We start from the raw sequence: 23,034 nt of genomic DNA, 5'->3' as shown, positions 1-23,034 counted from the left end.
GTATGTGATGTGCCATAGCGTAGGTGATGTGTCATAGTGTATGCTATTCTATGTGATGTGTCATAGTTTATGTTATTGTATGTGATGTGTCATAGCGTATGTTATTGTATGTGATGTGCCATAGCATTTGTGATGTGCTATAGCATATGTGATGTGCTATAGCGTATGCTATGTGCCATAGTATATGTTATTGTATATGATGTGTCAGTACGGATGGTGTAATGGTTAGCATTACAGCCTCACAGTACTTACTTCATCGGTTCCATCCCCACCATGGCCCTAACTGTGCAGAGTTTGTATACTCTACCCCTACTTGCATGGATTTCCTCTGAGTACACCGGTTTCCTTCCACATTCCAAAAATATACTGGTAGGTTATTTGGCTCCTAACAAAATTAACCCTAGAATGAATGTGTGTGTGTGTACATGTGGTAGGGAATATAGATTGTAAGTAGGGATGCCAATCCCGGGGCATTTTTTTAATCCCGGGATTCGGGACTGAAAAATGCTCAATCCCGGGATTGGCTTTCATATTAAAAAAAAATGCCCCGGCCGCCTGTATATTTACATACCTGGGTGGGTGCGGTCAGGATCCGGGAGGTGTGGCAGGATTTATGACAGTGGGGAACAAGCTGAAGTAAATCCGGCCGTACACAGCAGTCGCTTCGTCACTTCCTGTATCGCGCTTCGTCATCGTCCAAGGCGCCACCTGCCAGCATTTCAGCAAACTTTATTGTTCGCGGAGTAGGTAACACACAGAGGCATTTCCTGTGCACATTGTATCAGGTCAAGAGCTCTATTCGTTTCTGGCCTGTGCAGCGTGACTACTGACATCACGCTACGCAGAACTGCGCTACGCAGAGCCGTGCCGGCGTCGGAAGAAGCAGGGCAGCGTCTGAGTAGGAGCTCAGACACTGCCCGGCATTAGTAATAGCATATGTGATGTGTCATACCGTATGTGATATGAAATAGTGCATGTTATTGTATGTGATGTGTCATAGTGTATGTGATGTGCCATTGCATATGTGATGTGTCAAAGTGTATAGTATGTGAGGTGTCATAGCTTATGTGATGTGTCATTGTGTATATGATGTACCATATTGTATGTGATGTGCCCTAGCATATGTGACGTGCTATAGTGTATGTGATGTGGCATAGTGTATGTTATTGTATGTGATGTGTCACAGCGTACGTGATGTGCCATAGTGTATGTGATGTGCCATAGTGTATGTTATTGTATGTGATGTGTCATAGGGGCAGATGTATTAATCTGCCTATAACGTTTGGAGAATAACGAGTCCCGCTTCTCCAGCATAACGTGGAGAAGCGGGCAAACGTTATAGGCAGATGTATTAAGCAGATAAGGAGAGCCGTTATCCCCAGCGTGAACGGCTCTCCTTATCGGCTCCCTCGCCGCCCCGCACATGCGCACTCGCAGTCGTCCCCCCGGCTGGCTTTCTGGGCATACGCGAGATCTCGCTTAAACCGCGTGATCTCCAGCGCTGCCCAAGCCAGACGCAGGGCTAGCGTTGTCCCCACAGTGGGGGATAGGACAACGCTAGCCCTGAGCTGGCGAATCGGCCGAGACGAATTAACGCCTTGAAGGCTGTTAATACATCGCCCCGGCCGTTAATCCCTGGGGGGGATTGCAGGGAACAGCCCCGCCGAGCGTAACTCTGCGGGTTGTCACTAGCGCACGTTAGGTGCGCTAGTAATACATTAGGAAAATCGTAATCCCCCCCCAGTTAACCAGCGTTAAGTGCATTTTTGCACTTAACGCTGGTTCATACATCTGCCCCACTGTATTTGTGATGTGCTATTGCATATGTGTTGTGTCAAAGCGTATAGTACAGTATGTGATGTGTCATAACATATGTGATGTGTCATAGCGTGTGTAACGTGCCATAGCATATGTGATGTGCCATAGTGTATGTTATTGTATGTGATGTGTTATAGTGTATGTTATTATATGTGAAGTGTCATAGTTCATATTGTATGTGATGTGCTATAGCGTATGTGATGTGCCATAGTGTATGTTATTGTATGTGATGTGGCATAGCATATACAATGTGTCATAGTGTATGTTATTGTATGTGATGTGCTATAGCGTATGTGATGTGCCATAGTTTATGTTATTGTATGTGATGTGCTACAGCGTATGTGTTGTATGTGATGTGCCATAGCATATGCGATATGTCATAGTGTATGTTATTGTATGTGATGTGCCATAGCATATACAATGTGTCATAGTGTATGTTATTGTATGTGATGTGCCATAGCATATGTGTTGTGTCATAATTTATGTTATTGTATGTGATGTGTTATAGTGTATGTGATGTTTTATAGTGTATGTGATGTGTTATAGCTTAAGTGATGTGCCATAGTGTATATGATATGTCATAGTGTATGTGATGTGTCATAGCGTGTGTAATGTGTTACAGCATATGTGATGTGTCATAACGTATGGGATGTGCTTTATTTCTTCACCCTTGGAACATCTGCCAAGTGTACTGTACCTTCTCATATTTAAAGCCACCTCTTCAACGGGATCTGGTGCGCTATATAAAAAACTGTAACTAAATGAATAAATAAATTGGTCCCAGACAACACTCACAACTGATACCCAGGATCCACAACCAGGCTTTGGATATTGTGGAGGAACACCACCTCTCTAATCTGCCTGGATAAGGAACTATTGGGGCTATCAGTGCACACATCCCATTCCAGATTCCTGCAAACCATCCTTAGAAGGAATGCCACCTCTCTAATATTTACCATAGTGGGCACATACTGGCCATTACCATACTGGGACTTACTGTCCATTACCATACTGGGACTTACTGTCCATTACCATACTGGGACTTACTGGCCATTACCATACTGGGACTTACTGTCCATAAACATACTGGGACTTACTGGCCATTACCATACTGGGACTTACTGTCCATTACCATACTGGGACTTACTGTCCATAAACATACTGGGACTTACTGGCCATTACCATACTGGGACTTACTGTCCATAAACATACTGGGACTTACTGGCCATTACCATACTGGGACTTACTGTCCATTACCATACTGGGACTTACTGTCCATAAACATACTGGGACTTACTGTCCATAAACATACTGGGACTTACTGTCCATTACCATACTGGGACTTACTGTCCATAAACATACTGGGACTTACTGTCCATTACCATACTGGGACTTACTGTCCATTACCATACTGGGACTTACTGTCCATTACCATACTGGGACTTACTGGCCATTACCATACTGGGACTTACTGTCCATTACCATACTGGGACTTACTGTCCATTACCATACTGGTACTTACTGTCTATTACCATACTGGGACTTACTGGCCATAACCATACTGGGACTTACTGTCCATTACCATACTGGGACTTACTTTCCATTACCATACTGGGACATACTGACCATTACCATACAGGGGACATACTGACCATTACCATACTGGGGACATACTGCCCATTACCATACTGGGGACATACTTCCCATTACCATACTGGGACTTACTGGCCATTACCATACTTGGACTTACTGTCCATTACCATACTGGGACTTACTGGCCATTACCATACTGGGACTTACTGGCTATTACCATACTGGGACTTACTGGCCATTACCATACTGGGACTTACTGGCCATAACCATACTGGGACTAACTGGCCATTACCATACTGGGACTTACTGGCCATTACCAAACTGGGACTTAAAGGCTTAAAGAAACAATTTTCTAAACAGCAGAAATTTCTGAGTCAGTTATTTCCCCCGTTTACAACATTATCCCACAGAAAAGTCCTGTAGATGGAGATAAATCACCAGATACTCCTGAAATGTGGCAGCAAGTCAGTGGCACCTCTGTATACAGATCATTGCCCATACCCAGCATTCCTCACTGCACACACTGATAGAACATCAGCCTGCACCCTTATACATTGCTAATCTGGCTGTTATCTATCTACAGACGTGTGAAGAAACCAATGGCCACTAAACGGGTCCCCAAGGTGGTGGCTGCAAGCCCCAGGTATCCGGGACAGTTTATCCCTAGTGATTCCTTCCCTGAAAGGAACCAGGAATAAACTTCAGTCTACTAATATTGTAACGAAGACTAATTACAATCGGAGTAATACATGGATTATAATACTCCAGCATCCCCCACTGCTAATTGGTACCTCCATCTCTCTTATCTCTCCTCACTTGTCCTCCTATCTCCCCCAGTGTCCCCCACACTCCACTCCAGAGATATGGCTGTAACTCCTCCTCACTTGTCCACCTATCCCACCCAGTGTCCCCCACACTCCACCCCAGAGATATGGCTGTAACTCCTCCTCATTTGTCCACCTATCACTTGTCCTCCTATCTCCTCCAGTGTCCCCCACACTACACCCCAGAGATATGGCTGTAACTCCTCCTCACTTGTCCTCCTATCTCCTCCAGTGTCCCCCACACTACACCCCAGAGATACGACTGTAACTCCTCCTCACTTGTCCTCCTATCTCCCCAGTGTCCCTCACACTCCACCCCAGAAATATGGCCATAACCATACTGGGACTTCCTGGCCATTACCATACTGGGACTTACTTTCCATTACCATACTGGGACTTACTGCCCATTACCATACTGGGACTTATTTGCCATTACCATACTGGGACTTACTGCCCATTGCCATACTGGGACTTACTTGCCATTACCATACTGGGATTTACCGGCCATTACCTTACTGGGACTTACTGACCATGACCATTCCGGGATTTACTGTCCATTACCATACTATGACTTACTGGCCATAACCATACTGGAAATTACTGGCCATAACATACTAGAACTTATAGGCCATTACCTTACTGGGACTTACTGGTTATTACCATACTGGGATTTACTGGCCATTACCATACTATGACTTACTGACAATTACCATACTGGGAATTACTGGCCATAACCATACTGGGACTTACTAGCCAACACCATACTGGGACTAACTGTCCATTACCATACTGGCACTTACTGCTCATTACCATACTGGGACTTACTGGCCATTACCATACTGGGACTTACTGGCCATAACCATACTGGGACTTACTGGCCATTACCATACTGGGACAAACTGTCTATTACCATACTGGGACATACTGGTCATTACCATACTGGGAATTACTGGCCATAACCTTACTGGGACTAACTGGCCATTACCATACTGGGACTTACTGGCCATTACCAAACTGGGACTTAAAGGCTTAAAGAAATAATTTTCTAAACAGCAGAAATTTCTGAGTCAGTTATTTCCCCCGTCTACAACATTATCCCACAGAAAAGTCCTGTAGATGGAGATAAATCACCAGATACTCCTGAAATGTGGCAGCAAGTCAGTGGCACCTCTGTATACAGATCATTGCCCATACCCAGCATTCCTGACTGCACACACTGATAGAACATCAGCCTGCACCCTTATACATTGCTAATCTGGGTGTTATCTATCTACAGACGTGTGAAGAAACCAATGGCCCCTAAACGGGTCCCCAAGGTGGTGGCTGCAAGCCCCAGGTATCCGGGACAGTTTATCACTAGTGATTCCTTCCCTGAAAGGAACCAGGAATAAACTTCAGTCTACTAATATTGTAACGAATACTAATTACAATCGGAGTAATACATGGATTATAATACTCTATATCCATCTTCTGCTATTCCTCCAATCTCCTCCAGCATCCCCCACTGCTAATTGGTACCTCCATCTCTCTTATCTCTCCTCACTTGTCCTCCTATCTCCCCCAGTGTCCCCCACACTCCACTCCAGAGATATGGCTGTAACTCCTCCTAACTTGTCCACCTATCCCACCCAGTGTCCCCCACACTCCACCCCAGAGATATGGCTGTAACTCCTCCTCATTTGTCCATCTATCCCACCCAGTGTCCCCCACACTCCACCCCAGAGGTATAGCTGTAACTCCTCCTCACTATCCCCTCCTATCCCACCCAGTGTTCCCCACACTCCACCCCAGAGATATGGCTGTAACTCCTCCTCACTTGTCCTCCTATCTCTTACAGTGCCCCCCACACTACACCCCAGAGATATGGCTGTAACTCCTCCTCACTTGTCCTCCTATCTCCTCCAGTGTCCCACACACTACACCCCAGAGATATGGCTGTAACTCTTCCTCACTTGTCCTCCCATCTCCCCCACACTACACCCCAGAGATATGGCTGTAACTCCTCCTCACTTGTCCTCCTATCTCCTCCAGTGTCCTACACACTACACCCCAGAGATATGGTTGTAACTCCTGCTCACTTGTCCTCCTATCCCACCCAGTGTCCCCTACACTCTAACCCAGAGATATGGCTGTAACTCCTCCTCACTTGTCCTCCCATCTCCCCCACTCTACACTCCAGAGATATGGCTGTAACTCCTCCTCACTTGTCCTCCTATCTCCCCCAGTGTCCCCCACACTCTACCCAAGAGATATGGCTGTAACTCCTCCTCACTTGTCCTCCTATCTCCCCGAGTGTCCCCCACACTACACCCCAGAGATATGGCTGTAACTCCTCCTCACTTGTCCTCCTATCTCCCCCAGTGTCCCCCACACTCCACTCCAGAGATATGGCTGTAACTCCTCCTCACTTGTCCTCCTATCTCCCCCAATGTCCCCCACACTCCACTCCAGAGATACGGCTGCAACTCCTCCTTACTTGTCCTCCTCTCTCCCCCAGTGTCCCCCACACTCCACCCAAGAAATATGTCTGTAACTCCTCCTCACTTGTCCTCTTATCTCTCCCTGTGTCCCCCACACTCCACCAAAGAGATATGGCTGTAACTCCTCCTCACTTGTCCTCCTATCTCTCCCAGTGTCCCCCACACTCCACCCCAGAAATATGGCTGTAACTCCTCCTCACTTGTCCTCCTTTCTCTCCCAGTGTCCCCCACACTCCACTCCATAGATATGGCTGTAACTCCTCCACACTTGTCCTCCTATCTCCCCCAGTGTCCCCCACACCCCACTCCAGAGATATGGTTGTAACTCCTCCTCACTTGTCCTCCTATCTCCCCCAGTGTCCCCCACACTCCACTCCAGAGATATCGCTGTAACTCCTCCTCACTTGTCCTCCTATCTCCTTCAGTGTCCCCCACACTCCACCCCAGAGATTTGGCTGTAACTCCTCCTTACTTGTCCTCCTATCTCCCCCAGTGTCCCCCACACTCCACTCCAGAGATATGGCTGTAACTCCTCCTCACTTGTACTCCTATCTCCTCCAGTGTCCCCCACACTCCACTCCAGATATATGGCTGTAACTCCTCCTCACTTGTCCTCCTATCTCACCCAGTGTCCCCCACACTCCACCCCAGAGATTTGGCTGTAACCCTCCTCACTTGTCCTCTTATCTCCCCCAGTGTCCTCCACACTCCACCCCAGAGATATGGCTGTAACTCCACCTCACTTGTTCTCCTATCTCCCCCAGTGTCCCCCACAATCCACTCCAGAGATACGGCAGCAACTCCTCCTTACTTGTCCTCCTCTCTCCCCCAAGAGATATGGCTGTAACTCCTCCTCACTTGTCCTCCTATCTCTCCCAGTGTCCCCCACACTCCACCAAAGAGATATGGCTGTAACTCCTCCTGACTTGTCGTCCTATCTCTCCCAGTGTCCCCCACACTCCACCCCAGAAATATGGCTGTAACTCCTTCTCACTTGTCCTCCTATCTCTCCAACACTACACTCCAGAGATATGGCTGTAACTCCTCCTCACTTGTCCTCCTATCTCCCCGAGTGTCCCCCACACTACACCCCAGAGATATGGCTGTAACTCCACCTCACTTGTTCTCCTATCTCCCCCAGTGTCCCCCACACTCCACTCCAGAGATATGGCTGTAACTCCTCCTCACTTGTCCTCCTATCTCCCCCAATGTCCCCCACACTCCACTCCAGAGATACAGCTGCAACTCCTCCTTACTTGTCCTCCTCTCTCCCCCAGTGTCCCCCACACTCCACCCGAGAAATATGGCTGTAACTCCTCCTCACTTGTCCTCTTATCTCTCCCAGTGTCACCCACACTCCACCAAAGAGATATGGCTGTAACTCCTCCTCACTTGTCCTCCTATCTCTCCCAGTGTCCCCCACACTCCACCCCAGAAATATGGCTGTAACTCCTCCTCACTTGTCCTCCTATCTCTCCCAGTGTCCCCCACACTCCACTCCATAGATATGGCTGTAACTCCTCCTTACTTGTCCTCCTATCTCCCCCAGTGTCCCCCACACCCCACTCCAGAGATATGGCTGTAACTCCTCCTCACTTGTCCTCCTATCTCCCCCAGTATCCCCCACACTCCACTCCAGAGATATGGTTGTAACTCCTCCTCACTTGTCCTCCTATCTCCCCCAGTGTCCCCCACACTCCACTCCAGAGATATGGCTGTAACTCCTCCTCACTTGTCCTCCTATCTCCTCCAGTGTCCCCCACACTCCACCCCAGAGATTTGGCTGTAACTCCTCCTTACTTGTCCTCCTATCTCCCCCAGTGTCCCCCACACTCCACTCCAGAGATATGGCTGTAACTCCTCCTCACTTGTACTCCTATCTCCTCCAGTGTCCCCCACACTCCACTCCAGATATATGGCTGTAACTCCTCACTTGTCCTCCTATCTCACCCAGTGTCCCCCACACTCCACCCCAGAGATTTGGCTGTAACCCCTCCTCCCTTGTCCTCTTATCTCCCCCAGTGTCCTCCACACTCCACCCCAGAGAAATGGTTGTAACTCCTCCTCACTTGTCCTCCTATCTCCCCCAATGTCCCCCACACTCCACTCCAGAGATATGGCAGCAACTCCTCCTTACTTGTCCTCCTCTCTCCCCCAAGAGATATGGCTGTAACTCCTCCTCACTTGTACTCCTAGCTCTCCCAGTGTCCCCCACACTCCACCAAAGAGATATGGCTGTAACTCCTCCTGACTTGTCGTCCTATCTCTCCCAGTGTCCCCCACACTCCACCCCAGAAATATGGCTGTAACTCCTCCTCACTTGTCCTCCTATCTCTCCAACACTACACTCCAGAGATATGGCTGTAACTCCTCCTCACTTGTCCTCCTATCTCCCCGAGTGTCCCCCACACTACACCCCAGAGATATGGCTGTAACTCCACCTCACTTGTTCTCCTATCTCCCCCAGTGTCCCCCACACTCCACTCCAGAGATATGGCTGTAACTCCTCCTCACTTGTCCTCCTATCTCCCCCAATGTCCCCCACACTCCACTCCAGAGATACGGCTGCAATCCTCCTTACTTGTCCTCCTCTCTCCCCCAGTGTCCCCCACACTCCACCCGAGAAATATGGCTGTAACTCCTCCTCACTTGTCCTCCTATCTCCCCCAGTGTCCCCCACACTCCACCAAAGAGATATGGCTGTAACTTCTCCTCACTTGTCCTCCTATCTCTCCCAGTTTCCCCCACACTCCACCCCAGAAATATGGCTGTAACTCCTCCTCACTTGTCCTCCTATCTCCCCAGTGTCCCTCACACTACACCCCAGAGATATGGCTGTAACTCCTCCTCACTTGTCCTCCTATCTCCTCCGGTGTCTCCCACACTCCACCCCAGAGATATGGCTGTAACTCATCCTCACTTGTCCTCCTATCTCCCCCAGTGTCCCCCACACTACACCCCAGAGATATGGCTGTAACTCTTCCTCACTTGTCCTCCTATCTCACCCAGTGCCCCCCCACTCCACTCCAGAGATATGGCTGTAACTTCTCCTCACTTTTCCTCCTATTTCACCCAGTGTCCCCCACTCTCCACTCCAGAGATATGGCTGTAACTCCTCCTCACCTGTCCTCCTATCTTCCCCAGTCTCCCCCACACTCCACCCCAGAGATACGGCTGTAACTCCTCCTCACTTGTCCTCCTATCCCACCCAGTGTCCCCATACACTATTATAGTGTACCCCATCTCTCCTGCTTCTCATGGTTCCCCCTTTGTCACCAAGTGTCCCCATACTCTGTTATAGTGTACCCCATCCCAGCTGCTCCTCATGTGTCCCCCTGTCTCACCCAGTGCTCCATACATATAGGATGTCATTCTGGTTCATACTCCCCAATGCAAATTCACAACAGGAAGTGATGGTGAAGGCCTGCGCATGTGCAGCCATCTGTGCATACGGATGCAGTGACTTGCATAGTTGCCATCCCGTTCGCACAGAGCAGTGTGGGCGGGGTAAGTGTGGCATCGGCACAGGAAGCGCCCATGGGAACCCCCAGCGTTTCATGGTAATTCAGCTATGAATTGGGTGCCGGGGGGGCGTGCAGCTGACGCTGCCGTATGTCAGCTGCCCGCCCTGTTCACGGATCAGAGTGCCACCATAGAGTGACTTAGATTTGTGAAAACTTTAGAAGGCATTTAATGGTCAGCGACACCTGACTCCCAACCACTTCACACCCGACTCCCAACTGCTTCACACCCTACTCCCAACCACAACCCTACTCCCAACCACTTCACACCCGACTCCCAACCACAACCCTACTCCCAACCACTTCACACCTGACTCCCAACCACTTCACACCCGACTCCCAACCACTTCACACCCGACTCCCAACTGCTTCACACCCTACTCCCAACTGCTTCACACCCTACTCCCAACCGCTTCACACTCTACTCCCAACCGCTTCCCAACTCCCAACCACTTCACACCTGACTCCCAACCACTTCACACCCGACTCCCAACTACTTCACACCCGACTCCCAACCGCTTCACACCCGACTCCCAACCCCTTCACACCCTACTCCCAACCGCTTCACACTCTACTCCCAACCGCTTCGCACCCGACTCCCAACCGCTTTACACCCTACTCCCAACCGCTTCACACCCCACTCCCAACCGCTTCACACCCTACTCCCAACCGCTTCACACCCGACTCCCAACTGCTTCACACCCTACTCCCAACTGCTTCACACCCTACTCCCAACCGCTTCACACTCTACTCCCAACCGCTTCCCAACTCCCAACCACTTCACACCTGACTCCCAACCACTTCACACCCGACTCCCAACCACTTCACACCCGACTCCCAACCGCTTCACACCCGACTCCCAACCACTTCACACCCGACTCCCAACCCCTTCACACCCTACTCCCAACCGCTTCACACTCTACTCCCAACCGCTTCGCACCCGACTCCCAACCGCTTTACACCCTACTCCCAACCGCTTCACACCCCACTCCCAACCGCTTCACACCCTACTCCCAACCGCTTCACACCCTACTCCCAACCACTTGGCTTCTGGCATTGTCTTTTGATAATATTTGCCAAGAGGTAAATCTATTTTTCTGTTCTGTTTTCTCCTTCTTAGAGGAACTAGACTGACCAGTTTCAGGTTTGTATGATTTGATGCTTCCCCTGTGCTAGTTATGTGTTATTCCTTGATTTCCTAATCTAAAGCTGGTCATACACTTAAAGATTTATTGCCTGATCTGGCTGGTTGGAACAAAAATCTGGTAATATTTGAATGACAGTTTTTGTCAGTTTTCCAGCATTTCAAAGCAAATGGTCAACTGTCATTTACTCCCATAAATTACCAGATATTTGTTTTAACCAGCCTGATTGGGCAATAAATCTGTAAGTGTATGGCCAGCTTAACTCACCCGGTATATGGAGAAAATCCCAGGTATGATACCATGTGTAAAGAAACTGTGGACAATGTAGAATTGCTGTAAAACTGTTATATTACTGGTATAAAAAAAATACAATAATTGTAAACGCTCAAGTCTGTATGAAAGTATAATCTACATTCCTGCCAATGGACGATAAAATACATCATTCTGTAATGTGAGATTATCCATATTCCTTCTGAATACTAAGTTTTAGTGATAATGGTCGGTTAGCTTAGACCCATCCATCAGAAGACGTAGGGATATGCCCAGAGTAGTGGGATGTTACAGTTTGTAATCGTTGCTGCATGTAAATTTCTCAGCCAATCTCGCACATGTCAATACTAGCACTAGATGTATCCTGCTGAGGAAGGAAGAGGCCTGTAAGTCATCCACAAGCAAAGGACTACTTACAGTAACTGATACTATTATTCCCCAACCTGAGCAGGCCAACTATTCTCCACCCTGGACCATTATGACTTATTCATTATATTACAGTCCCTACAGTAAAAGTTATAGTAGTGCCCCATCACTGGCCCATTCATTTGTAGTGATTCCATATCAGGCCCCACACAGTGTGGATTGTCACCAGATAGTAGACTGGAGTGATTCCATTCCAGCCCCAAACATATGGTGTGCACCACCACCTGACAGGAGACTTTAGAGATTCCATTCCTCACCACAGAAAGTGCACCTCCCCCAGACAGGAGACTGTATTGATTCCATTTAAGACCCCAGCCCATGATGTGCACCACCACCAGATCGTATCTCTATAAGGATTCCATTCCAGTCCCCAACACAGGATGTGCATCACCACTAGATAGGGGATTGGAGTTATTCCATTCCTCCCCACAGAATGTGCACCACCACCAGATATGGGACTGTAGTGATTTCATCCCATTTCCCAACACAGGATGTGCACCACCAAAAGATACTAGACTTTAGCGGTTTCACCCCATTCCCCAACACAGGAAGTGCACCACCATAAGATAGGAGACTTTAGTGATTTCATTCTTCACCAAAGAAAAATATTAAAAATAAAAAACTAAGAAGTCACATGTACATAAGTATTCACAGCCTTTGCCCAATACTTTGTTGATGGATCTTTGGCAGCAATCACAGTCGCAAGTATTTTTGACTATAATGCCACAAGGTTGGCACACCTGTCTTTGGGCAGTTTCGCCCATTCCTCTTTGCAGCATCTCCCAAGCTCCATCAGGTTGGATTGTTCAATCAAACTCTAGTCTGGGCTCTGGCTGGGCCACTCAAGGACATTCACATAGATGTCCTGAAGTCACTCATTTGATATCTTGGTGTTGTGCTTATGGTCATTGTCCTGCGCTTATGGTCATTGTCCTGCTGAAAGATAAACCGTCACCCCAGTCTGAGGTCAGGAGCGTTGTGGAGCAGGTTTTCATCCTGGATGTCTCTGTACATTGCTACATTCATCTTTCCCTCTATCTGACTAGTCTCCCAGTTCCTGCCGCTAAAAGATATCCCCACAGCATGATGCTGCCACCACCATGCTTCACTGTAGGGGTGGTACAGTATTAGCCGGGTGATAAGTTGTGCCTGGTTTCCTCCAAAAATGGCCCCTGGCTTTTACACTAAAGAGTTCAATCTTGGTCTCATCAGACCAGAGAATTTTGTTTCTCATGGTCTGTGAGACCTTCAGGTGCATTTTGGCAAACTCCAGGCGGGCTGCCATTTGCTTTTTACTAAGGATTGTCAGCTTCTGTGTGGCCACTCTACCACACAGGCCTGGTGGATTGCTGCAGAGATGGTTGTCCTTCTGGATAGTTCCCCTCTCTCCACAGAGGAATGCCGTAGCTCTGACAAAGCAACCACCATGTTCTTGGTCACCTCCCTGACTAGGGCCCTTCTCCCCCAATCGATCAGTTTAGACAGCATGCCAGCTCTAGGAAGAGTCCTGGTGGCTCCGAACTTCTTCCATTTACAGACGATGGAGGCCACTGTGCTCATTGGCACCTTCAAAGCAGCAGATCTATTTCTGTACTCTTCCCCAGATTTGTGCCTCGAGGCAATCATGTTCCGGAGGTCTACAGACAATTTCTCTGACTTCATGCTTGGTTTGCGCTCTGACATGCACTGCGACGTGTGGGACCTTATATAGACAGGTGTGCGCCTTTCCAAATCCTGTCCAGTCAACTGAATTTACCACAGGTGGACTCAAACTAAGCTGTAGGAACATCTTATGGAGGATCAGCGGAAAGAGGGTTCAGTTTTGAGCTACATGGAAAAGGCTGTGAATACTTACGTACATGTGATTCCTTTGGGTATCGTGTGTAGAATTTTTATTTATTTATTCCATTTTGGAATAAGGCTTTGTAGAAAAAGGTGAAGCGCTGTGAATACTTTTCAGATACACTGTATTCTGGTGTCCATAAGCCTGACCCTATGACCTCTGCAGTCCAGTACTATATCAGCTTTCTGATTGGCTGTTGAACCTTGGAGATGTCTTCGCTGGAGGCCTCATCACCATCATAAATAATAGGATTACAGGGGGAGAAGAACATTCAGCTCTGTAGTTGAGATTCCCATTTCATGAGCCCCATCATTTCTCATCATATCTGTAACTATTCCTGTACCTGATGTTGGCTAATTAGCCCATCCGTCGTCATTATTAGGGATTATGGGATTATTGCTAGAGGTCTGACTATATAGACCCTTAGCAGCTCCAGGTCATGGGTTTTATAGGGTAGACTAGAAGCTAGGGTACAAGACGGGCACTGTCGGGGCAGATGAGCCGGCTGGGCTGAATGGGGGCAGGTTCTCTATGTGACCATGATGTACCCAGTGAGGCGTTGCTCAGCATTTCCATAGAATCCCTCACCTGTGACATAGATAATATGACAGCCCGTGGTTTGTGATCACCTGCCCTCTGTCTCACAGATCCCCTCATAGCCAGGATCCCAAAAAGAAGGAAGTGAAGACCAGCAACAGGTAACAGGCACATTGAAGGTGGTCTTCCCTCTCACGTCGGGGGAAGTGGTGATGTGGAATGTGTCTGTGTGGGTGGCTTCTGGCTGTGCATTCTGCCATGTATAAGGTCATTGCGTAATACATACACTGTAAGCAGACACAGCCAGTATGTGTATGTATAGTATATAGCACAAAATATTCACACACATTTGTAGCTGTATATAAGTTACAGGGTTGCCGACCCTCCCGGAATTTGCGGGAGTCTCCCGAAAATCGGGTCCTTCCTCCCGGCCCCCGGAAGGGTGGGCAACCCTCCCGGAATCAGGGGGACCCCCACTGAGCCCCCCGATCGCGGCATTTATATGCCGCAATCCGCGGGTCTCAGGGGAGGGGGCGGAGCTAAAACGGCACAATCGTGACGTTTTAGCCCCGCCCCCTCCATGGATAACTGTTATCCCGGCTATTTCTTGTAATGGGGGCGGGGCTTAATGATGTCACGGTTAAGCCCCGCCCCCAAAACGAGTAATACAAGATTCCTCTCCGGGCTTCTCCCGGAGAGGATTTTTTCAAAGTCGGCAACCCTGATATAACGTGTTGTATTGTTATTGTCGCTTTGTCTGTGGTGGGCGCTGCATTAGGTTCTCCAGTGTTGTTTTGCTACATTATTCGTTATGGTCATTCATGTCAGTTGCATTAATGATTATTATATGTAAGTTCTGTGGTCTCTGCCACATTGTGTGTGTGCCCTGAATTCACACTACAGAGACCTGCGCCAGCTCTGTGTTCTCACACTACAGAGACCTGCGCAAGTACTGTGTTCTCACACTACAGTGACCTGCGCCAGCACTGTGTTCTCACACTACAGCGACCTGCGCCAGCTCTGTGTTCTCACACTACATTGACCTGCGCCAGCACTGTGTTCTCACACTACAGTGACCTGCGCCAGCACTGTGTTCTCACACTACAGCGACCTGCGCCAGCTCTGTGTTCTCACACTACATTGACCTGCGCCAGCACTGTGTTCTCACACTACAGTGACCTGCGCCAGCTACGTGTTCTCACACTACAGTGACCTGCACCAGCACTGTGTTCTCACACTACAGTGACCTGCGCCAGCACTGTGTTCTCACACTACAGTGACCTGCACCAGCTCCGTGTTCTCACACTACAGAGACCTGCGCCAGCTCCGTGTTCTCACACTACAGTGACCTGCACCAGCACTGTGTTCTCACACTACAGTGACCTGCACCAGCACTGTGTTCTCACACTACAGTGACCTGCGCCAGCACTGTGTTCTCATACTACAGCGACCTGTGCCAGCACTATGTTCTCACACTACAGAGACCTGCTCAAGCTCTGTGTTCTCACACTACAGTGACCTGCGCCAGCACTGTGTTCTCACACTACAGAGACCTGCACCAGCACTGTGTTCTCAGACTACAGGGACCTGTGCCAGCACTGTGTTCTCACACTACAGAGACCTGCACCAGCACTGTGTTCTCACACTAGAAACCTGCGCAAGCACTGTGTTCTCACACTACAGAGACCTGCGCCAGCACTGTGTTCTTACACTACAATGTTTCCCATGTGTCCACCTGTAGCAGGTACTGGCCTACTGTTGGGATGAGCATTTACTGGGTGTCTTTGTCTCAGTTCTAATATCTCCTCTGTGTCCCGTCTGTAGCAGGTACTGACCTACTGTTGGAAGGAGCCGTTACTGGGTGTCTTTGTCTCAGTTACGATGTCTCCTCTGTGTCCCGTCTGTAGCAGGTACTGACCTACTGTTGGGATAAGCATTTACTGGGTGTCGTTGACTCAGTTACGATGTCTCCTCTGTGTCCTGTTTGTAACAGGTACTGACCTACTGTTGGGATGAGCAGTAACTGGGTATCTTTGTCTCAGTTACGATGTCTCCTATGTGTTCCTTCTGTAGCAGGTACTGTTGGGATGAGCATTTACTGGGTGTCTTTGTCTCAGTTACGATGTCTCCTCTGTGTCCTGTCTGTAGCAGCTACTGATCTACTGTTGGATGAGCATTTGCTGGGTGTCTTTGTATCAGTTACGATGTCTCCTATGTGTCATGTCTGTAGCAGGTACTGTTGGGTGTCTTTTTCTCAGTTACAATGGCTCCTCTGTGTCCTATCTGTAGCAGGTACTGAACTACTGTTGGGATGAGAATTTACTGGGTGTCTTTGACTCAGTTACGATGTCTCCTCGGTGTCCTGTCTGTAGCAGATACTGACCTACTGTTGGGTTGAGCAGTTATTGGGTGTCTGTCTCAGTTACAAAATCTTCCCTGTGTCCACCTGTAGCAGCTACTGTTGGGATGAGCAGTTACTGGGTATCTTTGTCTCAGTTACAATGTAGCTTCTGTGTCCCATCTGTAGCAGGTACTGACCTACTGTTGGGATGAGCAGTTACTGGGTGTCTTTGTCTCAGTTATGATATCTCCTATGTGTCCCATCTGTAGCAGGTACTGACCTACTGTTGGTATGAGCAGTTATTGGGTGTCTTTGTCTCAGTTACGATGTCTCCTATGTGTCCCGTCTGTAGCAGGTACTGACCTACTGTTGGGATGAGCAGTTACTGGGTGTCTTTGCCTCAGTTACGATGTCTCCTATGTGTCCTGTCTGTAGCAGGTACTGTTGGGTGTCTTTGTCTCAGTTACGATGTCTCCTATGTGTCCTGTCTGTAGCAGGTACTGTTGGGATGAGCAGTTACTGGTGTCTTTGCCTCAGTTACGATGTCTCCTATGTGTCCCATGTGTAGCAGGTACTGACCTACTGTTGGGATTAGCAGTTATTGGGTGTCTTTGTCTCAGTTACGATGTCTCCTATGTGTCCTGTCTGTAGCAGGTACTGTTGGGTGTCTTTGTCTCAGTTACGATGTCTTCCCTGTGTCCACCTGTAGCAGGTACTGACCTACTATTGGGATGAGCAGTTACTAGGTGCCTTTGTCTCAGTTATGATGTCTTCTATGTGTCCGATCTGTAGCAGGTATTGTTGGAATGAGCCGTTACTGGGTGTCTTTGTCTCAGTTACGATGTCTTCCCTGTATCCACCTGTAGCAGGTACTGACCTACTGTTGGGATGAGCAGTTTTTGGGTGTCTTTGCCTCAGTTACAATGTCTCCTCTGTGTCCCGTCTGTAGCAGGTACTGACCTACTGTTGGGATGAGCAGTTACTGGGTGCCTTTGTCTCAGTTATGATGTCTTCTATGTGTCCCATCTGTAGCAGGTACTGTTGGGATGAGCAGTTACTGGGTGTCTTTGTCTCAGTTACGATGTCTTCCCTGTATCCACCTGTAGCAGGTACTGACCTACTGTTGGGATGAGCAGTTTTTGGGTGTCTTTGCCTCAGTTACAATGTCTCCTCTGTGTCCCGTCTGTAGCAGATACTGACCTACTGTTGGGATGAGCAGTTACTGGGTGTCTTTGTCTCAGTTACGATGTCTCCTATGTGTCCCCTCTGTAGCAGGAACTGTTGGGATGAACAGTTACTGGGTGTCTTTGTCTCAGTTACAATGACTCCTATGTGTCCCGTCTGCAGCAGGTACTGACCTACTGTTGGGATAAGCAGTTATTGGGTGTCTTTGCCTCAGTTACAATGTCTCCTATGTGTCCCGTCTGTAGCAGGTACTGACCTACTGTTGGGATGAGCAGTTAGTCGGTGTCTTGTCTCAGTTACGATGTCTCCTATGTGTCCCATCTGTAGCAGGTACTGACCTACTGTTGGGATGAGCAGTTACTGGGTGTCTTTGTCTCAGTTACGATGTCTCCTATGTGTCCCGTCTGTAGCAGGTACTGACCTACTGTTGGGATGAGCAGTTACTGGGTGTCTTTGTCTCAGTTACAATGTCTCCTATGTGTCCCGTCTGTAGCAGGTACTGACCTACTGTTGGGATGAGCAGTTATTGGGTGTCTTTGTCTCAGTTACAATGTCTCCTATGTGTCCCGTCTTTAGCAGGTACTGACCTACTGTTGGGATGAGCAGTTACTGGGTGTCTTTGTCTCAGTTATGATGTCTCCTCTGTGTCTCGTCTGTAGCAGGTACTGACCTACTGTTGGGATGAGCAGTTATTGGGTGTCTTTGTCTCAGTTACGATGTCTCCTCTGTGTCCCATCTGTAGCAGGTACTGTTGGGTGTCTTTGTCTCAGTTACGATGTCTTCCCTGTGTCCACCTTTAGCAGGTACTGACCTTCTGTTGGGATGAGCAGTTAGTTGGGGTCTTGTCTCAGTTACGATTTCTCCTATGTGTTCCATCTGTAGCAGGTACTGTTGGGATGAGCAGTTACTGGGTGTCTTTGTCTCAGTTACGATGTCTCCTCTGTGTCCCATCTGTAGCAGGTACTGTTGTGATGAGCAGTTAGAATTAGAGACCAATGGCTCCTCACCACAATGTATGTTGACGAGTTAATATCTGCGCAGCGGGAAATGCTGGGATCCAGCTGGATGACTGATACTCTGCTCATTGCCTCCATTGTGACCTCTCTCCCTGGCAGGCTGTACCTGGACAAGCAGAAGCCGTCCTTCCGCTTGCACTCAGTGAAGTGCATTGGAACAGAAGTTCACCTCTCTCTGTGTCCCCTGGAATTCTACAAAGTGAACAGCAGTGCCGGCTGCCAGGACGGAGCCCCGGTTGTGGTCAGCTGCACCGTTGGGTCTGTATTCTCTGCCCAGGCAGCCTCAGCGCAGGCAGCCATGAAGAAGAAGAAAGTGGCTCAGCAGCAGCAGCAGTCGCAGCATGAGGTGAGTCTGGGATTACACCACCACCAGCAGCAGCGTAGCGCCTACATGCCCTCAATGTGATATCACCTTCCCATCTTCCTTCTTACAGGAGATTATCCGGCTGAAGGGGGGAGCACGTCCAGGGGAGGGCCGCGTGGAGATCCTGAAGAATGGACAGTGGGGCACAGTGTGTGATGACCGCTGGGATCTGAATGCCGCTAGTGTGGTGTGCAGAGAGCTGGGCTTTGGGAGTGCAAAGGAAGCTTTGAATGGAGCACGCATGGGGCAGGGTGAGTGACCACTCCATGAGCCTCCGGGACAACAGACGGGTTCTGATTTTGTTATTGTGTATCCATTTCCTATCACACTGGCCAAATAAGTCCTGGGTTAGGTACAGATTACGCACACCGGGGAAATCACTGGCCGACGAGCGGTTGTTTATGGATTGCAGGTAATAGCAGGCCCTCTGCAGACTCACCCTGATGGGGCAGAGAACCGATCAGGCCTGATACCCCTATATTCCTACTTTTTGGAAAGAAAGGTGCTCTCTATTTGTTGGGGCACTCTTTTAGTAGATGATCATCATCTATAGAGATAGAGGCTCTGCAACGATACTTTATGACATATGAATTAGTACAGTGTTAGCCATCACCTACCCAGAATTGGTCAGAGGAAGTCTGAGGCTCACTTGGGCTCAGTGGATGTGAAGCTAGTACGGAAAGGTGGATCTTAAAACATCACTTTTAATAGCTTTTTACTCTAAAAAGGTATATTAAGTGGACGCACACGCGCACATAGGGCGAAATGTAATATGGGGTGATTTTTGGTCATCTTTAAATATCGCATCACATCGCATGTGTAAAATCACACATTTTGTGTTAATTTCGCAAATGTTATAGGGTGCGATTTTTGGCTTGTGATTTCACTTCACATGCGATTGTGAGTGGTTTTTAGTCATTAAAATGTGCGAATTTGATAAAATGTGCGATTTTGTGTAAAAAAAAAAATGGTGTGGGGTCCCCCCTCCTGAGTATAACCAGCCCTGGGCTCATTGAGTCGAACCTGGTTCCAAAAATACAGGAGACAAAAAATCTGGGGGTCCCCCGTATTTTGAAACCAGCACCGGGCTCCAACAGCCCGCGGTGTCATGCCACAGCCGGGGGACACTGTTTACATAAGGTCCCCCGGCCGAAACATGAGCACCGTGGCTGGTAAGCCTTAGACAGGGTACCTGGGGGAATGAACGCCCCCCCCCCAGGCTTCCTATAAATGTGTCTTTATGAAGACAGGGCACAGACGAGGGTGTAATACACATACTGTATATAATTCCCTATTACGCTAGTAACTTCCCATTCCATGCAGTCTGTGTGGGATGTGCGTTGGTTGGGTTATTTATCACTGTGATTCCTTCTGCCCACCCCTGATATGTCCATGTTCCTTTCCTCCAGGCATGGGCCCTATTCACATGAATGAAGTCAAATGTACAGGAAATGAGAACTCCCTTTTTGAGTGTCAGTACAAGAACATCACAGAAGAGGACTGCAAGCACACGGAGGACAGCGCCGTCAAGTGCAACATCCCGTACATGGGGTACGACACAACGGTCAGTACCCACCAGCCCTTACCAGGTACACTGTATGGGGATAGGATGGTGGCTGTGTGTGTGTGTGTGTGTGTGTGACACAACGGTCAGTACCCACCAGCCCTTACCAGGTATACTGTATGGGGACAGGATGGTGGCTGTGTGTGTGTGTGTGTGTGTGTGTGACACAACGATCAGTACCCACCAGCCCTCACCAGGTACACTGTATGGGGATAGGATGGTGGCTGTGTGTGTGTGTGTGTGTGTGTGTGTGTGACACAGTGGTCAGTACCCACCAGCCCTTACCAGGTACACTGTATGGTGATAGGATAGTGGCTGTGTGTGTGTGTGTGTGTGTGTGTGTGTGTGTGTGTGGCACAATGGTCAGTACCCACCAGCCCTTACCAGGTACACTGTATGGTGATAGGATGGTGGCTGTGTGTGTGTGTGTGTGTGTGTGTGTGTGACACAACGGTCAGTACCCACCAGCCCTTACCAGGTACACTGTATGGGGATAGGATGGTGGCTGTGTGTGTGTGTGTGTGTGTGTGTGTGTGTGTGTGTGTGTGTGTGTGTGACACAACGGTCAGTACCCACCAGCCCTTACCAGGAACACTGTATGGTGATAGGATGGTGGCTGTGTGTGTGTGTGTGTGTGTGTGTGTGACAGAATGGTCAGTACCCACCAGCCCTTACCAGGTTCACTGTATGGGGATAGGATGGTGGCTGTGTATGTGTGTGTGTGTGTGTGTGTGTGTGTGGCACAATGGTCAGTAATCACCAGCCCTTACCAGGTACACTGTATGGGGATAGGATGGTGGGTGTGTGTTTGTGTGGCACAATGGTCAGTCATACCTCCCAACAGTCCCGATTTTATCGGGACAGTCCCGATTGTCAGGGCCTGTCCCGATGTCCCACCCGCGGGCGGCAGTGTCCCGCGGTGTGGGGGGGCTGTTGGGAGTCCCCCCTGTCAGCTGCTAAGCAGCGGGGAATAAACGCTGTGCGCATGCGCACAGCGTCTATTCCCGCAGCCAGGGGACTGGGGGCATGGCTAGAGGCTCACAGAGCCTCTGGGTCATGCCCCCATAGCGGCAAAATGGGGGCGTGGCCTATACTCACGGCTCCCCCCCCCGCGAATTAGGCCACGCCTGCAGACCTTCAAAAGTTGGGAGGTATGGTCAGTAATCACGAGCCCTTACCAGGTACACTGTATGGGGATAGGGTGGTGGCTGTGTGTGTGTGTGTGTGTGTGTGTGTGAGACACAATGGTCAGTACCCACCAGCCCTTACCAGGTACACTGTATGGGGATAGGGTGGTGGCTGTGTGTGTGTGTGTGTGTGTGTGTGTGTGGCACAATGGTCAGTAATCACGAGCCCTTACCAGGTACACTGTATGGGGATAGGATGGTGGGTGTGTGTGTGAGTGTGTGTGTGTGTGGCACAATGGTCAGTAATCACCAGCCCTTACCAGGTACACTGTATGGGGATAGGATGGTGGCTGTGTGTGTGTGGCACAATGGTCAGTAATCACCAGCCCTTACCAGGTACACTGTATGGGGATAGGGTGGTGGCTGTGTGTGTGTGTGTGGCACAATGGTCAGTAATCACCAGCCCTTACCAGGTACACTGTATGGGGATAGGGTGGTGGCTGTGTGTGTGTCTGTGGCCACTCGCAGACATTCTGCCAGGAAAAGGGCTGTTTTGCATCTCATTTCCTCGTCACAAAGACCTCGGCTAAATTCCTTCCTCCAGAAATGTACAAAGTGCATTTTAAGTTTAGAATGCATTCCTCAATACATTATACAAAATATATGGTGCAGTCCCAGCAGCAGGCTTCAACTCACATAACACGGCAGCTGCGGACCTTCAGTCCAAGCTCAGTGTTCAAATATATTATTACATATAAAATATCTTTATTTAACCCATTTTGCCCAGCTCTGGGCTCCCATGAGCCCTGCAGCTGGGCTCCATAACACTGGGCTGGCTGCGCTGAGGAGCCGGCTTCCAACCTGCGGTGCCCGGACTCTTGGCAGTGGCAGTCCTCAGCGCACCGCAGTGTAGCACCGTAGCTTCTGTAGCGCTGCAGCCTGGAACAGCATCCCGGCTGCAGCGTCTCTCAGCACACCGC

At 49.2% G+C, this 23,034-nt stretch overlaps 1 protein-coding gene across 7 annotated transcripts in view; it reads left to right on the top strand.

Annotated features, from left to right (window-relative positions):
* Window positions 1-21,020, top strand: part of LOXL3 (lysyl oxidase like 3) — a 95,294-nt gene extending 74,274 nt beyond the window's left edge. For 4 of the 7 annotated variants that reach the window (XM_083179043.1, XM_083179049.1, XM_083179021.1 and 1 more), the window contains exons 6-10: window positions 11,357-11,380; window positions 14,568-14,618; window positions 19,099-19,345; window positions 19,434-19,614; window positions 20,773-21,020. In XM_083179043.1, the coding sequence (XP_083035169.1) occupies window positions 11,357-11,380; window positions 14,568-14,618; window positions 19,099-19,345; window positions 19,434-19,614; window positions 20,773-21,005 (736 nt within the window). In that variant the 3' untranslated portion in view covers window positions 21,006-21,020. The remainder of the gene's footprint in view (window positions 1-11,356; window positions 11,381-14,567; window positions 14,619-19,098; window positions 19,346-19,433; window positions 19,615-20,772) is intronic. The other 3 variants (XM_083179027.1, XM_083179057.1, XM_083179063.1) reach the window with 2 other exon arrangements.
* Window positions 21,021-23,034: the final 2,014 nt, after the last annotated feature.

Source organism: Crinia signifera, chromosome 1 (genome assembly GCF_055691185.1).
Source record: "Crinia signifera chromosome 1, ASM5569118v1, whole genome shotgun sequence".
NCBI classification, from domain to species: Eukaryota; Metazoa; Chordata; class Amphibia; order Anura; family Myobatrachidae; genus Crinia; species Crinia signifera.
Note: the sequence above shows the minus strand (reverse complement) of the source record. Positions and strands in the feature narration are given on the sequence as shown.